The 10,155-nt window shown below is 39.1% G+C and overlaps 1 protein-coding gene across 1 annotated transcript in view; it reads left to right on the forward strand.

The window, feature by feature from the left end:
* Positions 1–5,478, forward strand: part of LOC137299889 (ORM1-like protein 3) — a 50,177-nt gene extending 44,699 nt beyond the window's left edge. Inside the window, exons 3-4 of the mRNA XM_067968867.1 lie at positions 801–952; positions 1,678–5,478. Of these exons, the coding sequence (XP_067824968.1) occupies positions 801–952; positions 1,678–1,813 (288 nt within the window). The 3' untranslated portion in view covers positions 1,814–5,478. The remainder of the gene's footprint in view (positions 1–800; positions 953–1,677) is intronic.
* Positions 5,479–10,155: the final 4,677 nt, after the last annotated feature.

The following is a 10,155-nucleotide window of genomic DNA, read 5'->3' on the forward strand; positions in this document are numbered from 1 at the left end:
GTGTATGGATGCTGAGTGAGGACAGGGTCAGGTTTGTCTTTATCCTTAAATTGATAGCCCCCATGGTCAAATGGCCTGCTGATGTTCTTTAGTCTTGCACATGAAGAATGGTCATCTGGGTGAGACACCAGATTGATGCCACCAGCACTGGAACTGTACCCCAGTATAAACCACTGTCTTCAGCAAAGGAGAAAAAGTAACAGCCTAAATCTTCAAACACAATGGAGTGCTCATGTAGTAGCTGGGCTTGTCACATTGCAAAATATGCTGATCTGTGCCCATGGAACCATTGTTAACGCTGAGTTCTAATGAAGGTACAGTTTTAAAATATTTTATAGTTTTGTGGCAAAATGTTTATGGAATCAGTTTCCCTAATCCAAGAGGCCTTACTCCTTCCAAATCAGCTGAAGTTATAAGACAGAATAGTGAACCTATAGCATCCACTGCTTTATTAAAATGATGAAAAGTGCAGAGGTCAACAAGCTTTGAAAAAATATTACGATTTGTACTGGATGGTTTTTGAACTGAAACACTCAAATCTTGGTATATAATTGTAAACAATTTTACAACACCAAGTTATAGTCCAGCAATTTTATTTTAAATTCACAAGCTTTCGGAGGCTTCCTCCTTCGTCAGGTGAACGATGTGAAAAAAGATGTATATAATGGTTGAGAGTGTTGGCTTTCTCTCGAGTTAGTTTGCCTATCCTTTAGTATTTGCTGGATTCAGGGAATGTTCCACTGTTAGCATGGTTACGACATTGAATGTGTGTGTGTAAATCTTTTCCGTTCTGCCTCCAGGGAATGTACATATTCCTGCACACTGTAAAGGGAACGCCATTTGAAACTCCTGACCAAGGAAAGGCACGGCTGCTGACACACTGGGAGCAGATGGATTATGGAGTGCAGTTTACAGCCTCACGCAAATTCCTCACAATCACACCTATTATCTTGTGAGTCTGAGAAGTAACTATTGAAGACTGAGTCATTCAGGAGTAGTGACCAATCTGACACTAAGAATTTGTCTTCCTTTTAATATAAACTTTATAATGCATCACCCCTGAAAAACAATCAGAGTTCCCCTCTTTTCTACTCCTCTTATGGTTTGATACACAAAGTCCACCTCTGTGACCCTGAGCTGTACAGAGCACCTCTGGGGCTCCTACAGTTTGCCTCCGACACTGTTATCAGGCTAGAGGGGGAGAAATTGGCCATGATTCTCCTTGTTGGTAGCTACCTATGATCTCTAGAAGTCCCAGGTAAGGTTGCAGTTAGCCTTGGTTGTGATGGTCTCCAAGATCAAATAATCTGGCACTCGCTGTCCAGTATTAGACATGATGAGCCATTGGAGGACTGCTGTAACCCATGGCGGCACACCCCAACATAAATCACTGCCTTCAGGAGAAATAAGGGGAGATAAAGAGCACAAGATAGGAAAGCTGTTCATTATTGACCCTGCTACTGGCATCATATTTAAATGCTTGTACAAAATTCAAAAATGTAAGCAAGGAATTTGTCAAAAATATAAACCATATGAGTTATCAATTTAGAATCTTTCCTATGTTAAAAGTCCTTCATCCTAAATGCTGTAAATAAACGTTAGTTTTTGGCTGTGTTGTGAAAATGTTGCAGTCTTCAGGAAGGTTTTGATGCTTTTTTTTTCTTTTTTCAAAAACAGGTATTTTCTTACCAGTTTTTACACAAAATACGACAAATTACATTTTGTTATAAATACAGTTTCGCTGATGAGCGTTCTCATCCCAAAGCTGCCTCAACTTCATGGAGTCAGAATCTTTGGCATCAACAAGTACTAAACGCAACATGACGGCAAGTGTGAAAGAAAAAGCTATTGGAACAACCGTCAGCAGCAAGGACACATCATGTTGTTCAGATATTAGGACTTCTACCCTGCACCCTTCAATCTCTTATCATGGACTTTTTATTATGATTGGTATATTTGTGAATGAAGCAGCTCATGTTGGTTGCTCAGATATCACATTAAATATTTGCAGTGCTCTGAATAGAAAGCCTGCTTTTTTGTTTACTGCCTGTAGATCCTATTTTCTCAGACAATATTTTTGATTCCTTCACTGCCATATTAAGTTATGGAGACTTTGGTATTGTAGACATTTAGTTGATGGTACAGTGCGTGAATTTTACTGTCCATTGTGACCAAGCAGATGTTAAAGTATAATGTGTAAATACTGTAATGAAAGTAGATTTATGAAGGTACGCAGTTGGAACAATTTTTGCAGAAAATGAATTTTCAGTGTCACAATGGAAGCACTTCTTGAAGGCTGTAATATGAGAACATTTGTGTGCATGCTCCAATATGGCAGGATTAGGGGTCCTTTACTATATTGAGGTACTTGGAAACATGGTCTATATGGCTTAGTAGCCTCTTTGAAGAAACAGTGCTGGTCTTACTGTGCATTTTTAACTGCTTTCTTTTGCAGATCATTTTATTTATTTTTTTTCTTTTTCTTGATCTCATGTGTTCAATGTTTGTGAGAAATTTTACTTGGGAGAATGTAAAACATTAGTGAGGAAGTGTTTTGAAGCATTGATTATGAATGTTTGATTTAAAAAGGTGGTTTCTGGATTTTTTTTAAAGAATAAAAGTGTTAAATAAGATAGAGCCCATGTGTTAAATGAGGACAGCAATTGAGGCTGGATACTTAAATTTGTCTACCCAGGACTTGCTTGTAGGGAATCTCAGAATGTGATTATTTTTTTTAACATTCAAAAAAAAAATCAGGATATTAATTGTTGGAATACTGCACAACATCAGCAATCATGCAATTTTCCTGTAAGTTTGCCATGCTGCCTAACTTTTTTTTGTTTTTTTAAAAAAAAGTAATTCTGGTTGTGTATACCTGCTCTGTCGATCTATCAGAGTATATTGTGATTTGACTGACCGAAGAAGAAATGTGGTACGAATCTCGTTGTTCTTTACTGGATGGTAGTGATGTACCTGACTTCTTTTATATTCTATGATATTCCTGCTGCACACTTGAAGTACAAGCTAGTACAGTTGATCCTCCTTGCAATCTGCTAGGGACTACAAAAATGATAGCACTGTGAATCATGATTTTAAGCAATAACATATGACATGTACCATAGCAAGGGATTGAAGATATGCCTGGGTGGTGAGGACTTGGGTGGTATAGTGGGTTAGATTGCTGAACTTTTGCTTTAAGGAACGCTGTTTTGAAATCAACTCATGCTGGTGAGAGGAAAGAGTTGTTCTAGCTGCCGACTGTAAGCTTCCTAAGTGAAATTAATTTGAAAACCTCAGCCTAGTTTCTAAGATTGTAAAACTGACTGGCACAATTTCGCAAAGTTTGTAGAGGCCATGAAGTTAGCTGATCTGGGAAATGGTTTTACAATGATGCAGTTGAAGTTAAGACATATTGCTGTGACTTCAATGAACATCTGATTTGCGCTGTACCTGATCTAGGAGTGCCTGATGCTGATACAGGATGCTATAGGAGATGTGAAGTATTACTTTCCCCAGTGGTATCAGAGACAAAAAAAAGTTGCCATCCACTCAACCAATTGGTTCAGTGGGTTTACATAGTGAATAGCTGAGCCGTACAGATCAGGAAGGAGGAGGAGGCCAGGAAGGTGTCGTGTTTAATTCCTGTTGAGTTAGCTGATCTCAGCTGGGACAGTGGTAGGGGCCCATGATTAGTCTTGCCTCCAGATTAGGGAGGGGAAAGTCAGCCTGTTCCTAACATTATCCAGCAACCTCTTCTGGAGATGTGCTTGTGTGGATGTTGGATGAGAAGATGATTGAGCTCTGCTATAATTTCCCCTCATGACTGAATAAGTCACTCAGAAGGCTCACACACGAATAACAAGGAACAAAAACAGCAATTGATGGAAATAGTGAATAGACATATATGAATAGTGGGCACCTGGACAAGCTACTGGTGTGTATGGAACAGTACACCAACAAGGAGTTCATGCTATTAGGAGAGTAAGGAAGCGGAGAAAATTGGCAAGGGGAGGGGAAAACTAGAGAACCAGTAAGCCAATTTCCATGCCCATCCTTAATTCCCTGCTGAGGTACACATACAAATATGTAAGATTACTTATGTTACTACTTTTCAATCATATCTTCAAACCGTTGAAGAATCCTGATCGATTGAAGAAAGCTGCCATATTTTTGTCTTTTAAAAATTATGCTTACATTGGGAAGAGTATCCTGAGGTGTTTTTGGTCAGGGGCCAACATGGAATTGTCTACCAGTATAATCGAATGAGAAGAATGCACCATTATTGGCAATAATTGAAAGTTTACAACTTTTTTAAATCTTGGAATTTAATCATAAACCTCTTTCTTGCACTAGTACTTAATTGTAGAAGAAATGTTAAGTTGCACTTTTTAAAAATGTTTACAAGCTGATATCATTCTGCTGCAGTAAAAAAAGAAAGCAAAAGGCAAAAAATTGGACTGCAGACTTTCATTAAAAGTCCCATACAAGATTGGATAACTTACCTAAAATTAAATTTTCATTAAAATTGAAACACATTACTTATCAAGCGAGTTAACACTTGCAGCAGTTAACCCTCTGGCACTGTTCTGATCCTACAGAAACACAGACTGTGTATAACCCACTGCTTTTATTGATTATCAATTACTGAAGTCTGTTTATTGAATTTTATTAACAAAATGCTAAAAGACTTGGAAGATTTAGGTTCGTGTCAAGTTATTCAAACTCAGCGTATGGGTGTGCCAGTGAAGTGATTGACCTGCTGGAATCAGGAATTGTTAAACATTTTAAAATATTGCAATACTATACTAATCTGATGCCTTGTACAAGATGATTAAAGCCTTGAATTTATAGATTTTGAATGCTGGTAAATAAAGACATGGAAGGCTGTTTTTATAGTATTTTGATGGGTTCTGGATTGTCAAAAAGTAACAAAACTTTGTGGTGAAGTACAGTATATTTTTTTTGTTTAAATTAGAACTTCCTTCCACTTTCAGTATGTATCTTAATAAATGGTAATGGGTGACAGGTTGGTGCTGATGCAGTACCAGTGCCAGCCCTACAGCAGCAAACATGGGGATCGATGGGGTGCTGCAAGTTCAGGATAACCCAGGGTCAAACTCCTGCACTATTTTTATAGTGGATGCTAGAGGTACGAATACCAAAACTATTTTGGTGGAATCTGAATAAAACATGTGCCAGAGTGGGCCTTTTGAATTTTATACCAGCCTATCAGTTGTGATATTAACCATTGAAGAATTATTTGCGTTGGGGACTAGTGTGTGTGTGTTTGAACATATTGTCACTTGTGTTGTAAATAAGAGTTAATTTAGCATCTGGTGACAAAAGGGTCCTGTAAGCCAACTGCCCTTCTGTACACAGATGTTTTTCATTTAGATCTTTATAAGAAAGTGTGAATAATATTTTTATTACTCCTTTGTACAGTATTCTGATATTTAATAAAGGTCAGTATTCATGTAATATTTTTGCAGTCTCCTCCTTTGTTCACATATTACAAGTGTTTGTATAATAAGATATTCGCCTGAACTTCCAACTTTACGGGTGTAAAACACGATATAGGATCAGCCGCCACTTATACACCCCGCCAGATTTCCCTTTCCAATATAAACATCCAATATCAGTCTGAAACATAAGTGAGGTATCTTCTCACCCCCAGCATGTTGCATGACCTTATTTCTGCAATTAGAATTTTTATTAGAGTAATTGCCATTGTGCCCCCAATCTGTGGCATTCTCTGAGGCTTGTTCCATTCAGCAGTTGCTGCTTTACTGGTAAGACTTGATAACATTGTAACATCAATTTGTTTATGGTAAATGTAGAACTTGTAAGATTTGTTTTAATTAAATTGCATAGCTGTTTCAAAAGTGCAAAATCTGATCATATACCTGTTAAGTTTCACTCTTGTGGTTTATGATGAAGTCTTAAGTATTACAACTTTAGCGCTGAAGCATCTGTTACCAGATGGATAACTGTTCTTGCTCGCATTAACTTGGTGAAATGTGAGCTAGCCAGTCATTTTCACCAACACTGGTTGCTTCAGACTAGTGGTTGTTGAAATCATTTAGTGAATACTGAAATGATGCACCTGCAACCTAATGATTCAACCATTTAGCATAGTGATTTCAAGGCGATAATCTCCAAGGCGGCTAACGACGAGCTCCAAGATCAACGTGAAATCACTCAAAGTATATGATGCACTGGAGTTGACATGGGAATTTTAAATTATGTTTTGACCATTTTTATGCTGATAGCAATCAATACCTGTATTTTAATCAGTGCATCCTGGTTACTACTTGTTACCCAGTTAGAACTGTTGGCTCAGTGGACTGAGTAATGCAGTTTTATCTCTGACATGGGTATGAATCATGACTGATGTGGTGAAAGACTCTGGCTGTAAGGATCCTAACTGGAATGAAGTTGGGCAGGCCCAACCCAATTCTAAGTGGGTGTGGTCCTGCAGCACAGAAGTGCCCTTTGCTGTTTTACTTAGAGGCCATAAGACATTTTGTGTGAGGGTGAAAAGTTCACTAGCAAGTTTGGGCATGTTGAGACATCGTAGAGAGAGCTTTACTTTACATCTGGTTAGTGTTATACCTAACTTGCAAAAGTGCTTTATACTGACATTGGGGTAACTAAAGTTGAAAAAGTATTTCATTTCATTGCACTGACGTCAGTCAGTCTCACACGAGCATAAAATTCACCACCTACCCACAAAAAAACTGGTTACCGCTGGAATCAGATATGACCAAGGAAACCAAACGTTATGAATATGACCTGTTCAATATTCTGCCATTTTAGAAGTAAATGTGGTAGCACAGCACAAAACTATGTTTAATCCATCCGGTATGCTGATTAATGCATATAAGGTTAAAAGTTAATCCTATAGGCCATGCAACTCAACAACTTACAGAACAGGTGCCGTTACTGAATCGTATGGGATAAGTGCTCACTTGACAGAGGCTACTGTGCAACCATTGAAAGAGAAAGGGTTTTATAAGAACGCAACTATGACACTGTCTATATAGTAGCATAGAATTTTACAGCATAAAGGCTGCTATTTGGCCCATTGTGCTTGTGCCGGCTGTGTTAAAGCTATCCACTTGGTCCTGCACTCTGCCCTTTCCCTATACTCTAATATTTTCTTTTTAAAAGGGAATCTGGTCAGGCATTCCACTTCTTAAGAACTCTAGTTTTTTTTAAAAAAATGTTCTTTTGGTAACTGAAACCTGTTCCCTACCTTATCGCAGCAAACATTTCAGATTACAACAACTTGCAGTTACATAGCACCTTTTAATGTATAAAAATGTCCCAAGTGCTTCAGAGTTGTAAACAGGTTTTTAAAAAAAATGGGGGCTGACCAAAAGTTTGATCAAAGAAGTGAACTTTAAGAAGGGTCTCAAAAGGCAGAGAGGAGTTTAGGGAGGAAATTCCAGAGTGTGGGGATGGACGGCTAAAGACAGGCTACCAATGGCAGGGCAAAGGGAGTGGGGATGCACGAGGCCAAAGTCGGATGAACAGTGTGTTCTGGGGGGGCTGTAGGAGGTTATAGAGACAGAGGGGCAAGGCCATGAAGGTATTTAAATGCGAGGATGAGACTTTTAAGTTGGAGGCATTAGGGGACTTGAAACCAATGTAAGTCAGCAAGGACAGGAGTGATGGGTGTGGGATGTAACGTGAGATAAATTAAGTTTAAACTTCCAGCTACAGAACTTTTTCTTAATCAATATTTTCATTAAAAAAAGGAATGCATTTGGAAAGATTTTTTGTTAAAAAGTAAGTTTGCAAAATCACAATCTTATCTTAGCAGCCCATCCTACTTTTCTCACAACTCCATTTATTCAGTTTATTGTGCACAAGCACCTTTCATCCTGCTTGGCTGCATTCCTTCATCGTCCCAAACCCTCCTGTTAATATTATAACTAGCTGATCTCCCATGGCTTAGCTCACAGACTCAGAATTAATTGACACTAAGTACAAAATTACAACCTGTGGTTCGATGTAGGCTTGTGCTTAGGGAATAAAATACAGGCTCTAAATCCACAAAAGAATCGGGAGGTCTGCTGCTGAGGCTGGGTGGAAGAAGGAAGCCTCCGGCGGTTGGAGCTGGTGGGAGGTGGGAAGGGGATGGGGTAAATGAGACCGATTGCCAGGAAGAGAGGAGGCTGGATCATGAATCTGCCTTGGAGCAGACAGGCTGGGACCAGGAGCCAGCACAAGTCTGGCTGATTTCTTTGTCGTGGTTCTCACATGACCGATAATAGCATGCAGTTCCCATGGACAGATCAGTTCACTCAGAAGCTACGCTACCGGTAACATTCACCACTCTAAAAGTCAAATTTTAAAAATATAAACATTTTCTCTCTGCAAATTCATCCTCTTTGATTTTTCCACATTCAAAACAACTTTTATATTTTCTAATTGTGCTTTCCATTTGCCATTTTATATCAAAATTGGTAAATCTCCTGTGGCATTGCTCGTAAGTAATCTAACACTGTTGTTTAACTGCTAAGATGAATCTGCGTTTAACTTGCCCTGTACCCTGTAAGTACTCTCTGTGGAGAAGTGACCTAAATAGTCAAGTACAGGTAATTTTAGCTGCTTGTTACCTCTTGAGGTCAATAACAGCTGCTTGTATATTTCAGGCTCAAGGTCAGAAGAACCCAGTATTTTAAAGATGATTTTGCATCTATAACAAAATGTGACAGCAGGTGCTGGACATAACCATAAAACACAACCTTTCTCTTCCCTCTCAGCATAATACTGTATTCAGGATTTCATCCACTTCATATAATGCGATGCTGTGTTGGAATAATGGAAGAGGGACATTGAACAGTAAGAAGAGTAACTCCTGGCAAATTATATCCATAACCCAGTTTTTAAAGACATAGAATCTGTTTGAAATTACTATTTCTCTAAACTGAGAAAATCTGAAAAATGTAATGATATTCTGATGGTTTAATTAGTTTATATTATAGCTCTGCAAAGTAGCACTTGTTAAAAACCTCCCTCAGGAGAATAAGTGAAACCAGTCCTGACTCAGCTTGATCATGATAGAATCTATAAGGTTGGAAATGATATGTTGATTTATAGGAGCATCTGATATCCACTCTCCACACCAGTGAGCTTTTTTTTGTTTCTTTTTCTTTTTTTGTGTTTTAGGCCCCCCCTTTTATAAGAAGGGGTGGTTTAGGGTGTGTTCATGTGCAGAAAACCAAAAATAAGTGTCAAATTAAAATTTTATTATGTCGGTCCAGGATGCACTCCAGTCCCTGCGGTGCCCACCGGTCGCGGAAAGCCTCAAGCATACCGGCAGACACCGCGTGCTCCCTCTCTAGGGTCACCCGGGTGCGGAGAATTCCGTGGAACACACCAGCGAGTTGATAAGGAAAAGTCAAAGGAATTAGGAAAGGTTGACCGAATTGGGTGTCTCGAAAAGAGCCCACACTATTGGTGGGCAGAATAAATCAATGAATTGGCAACATGATTTTGTTACACAGTCTATTACTGTATTCAGGACACCAGACATTTCATGTAACGCGATGCAGTGTTGGAATAATGGAAGAGGGCTATTTTGCTACTGAATTTGTATGACAAAAATGTGGAGGGGCTGTGTTGCAGAGGACTGATAGTCATGGGAGGGAAGTTGGACACATTACTCCCGACATAACGTGCATGGTAGCGTGCAGTTGAGTATCCACCAGCTTAGTGTGTGGTGATCGAGCCCAAACAGGAGCACAATAAGAGAGTGCAAGATCAGATGAGTGTAAAGTGGAGCTGTTTGCTTCCTAGGCAGAGCCGGCAAATTTGGCGATTAGGTTATTTTGAGTTTTGACTCAGCAGTTTTCAGTACATGGTTTTTGTAGGTTATTGACTTGGCGAGGGTGACAGTAAACAGGTGCCCATCGTGTTTGAAGAAGTTACCCATTTAGGATGATAATGAGTTCACGGAAGGCACTAGCGTTGTGCAAGTGAATGCCAGAGGACACAGTCTTTGTGGTACTTGGTTGAAGACGCTATTTCAGGCAGTTCTCCGCCATAAGTTTCATATCATTAGTGAGTGTAGTTTCCAGGGTTGAAAAGTCACTAGCTTGAATAGCAATGGCACTGTCATCACCACAGATTACTGCAATCTTGGTT

This window comes from Heptranchias perlo, chromosome 30, assembly GCF_035084215.1.
Source record: "Heptranchias perlo isolate sHepPer1 chromosome 30, sHepPer1.hap1, whole genome shotgun sequence".
Taxonomy (NCBI): domain Eukaryota; kingdom Metazoa; phylum Chordata; class Chondrichthyes; order Hexanchiformes; family Hexanchidae; genus Heptranchias; species Heptranchias perlo.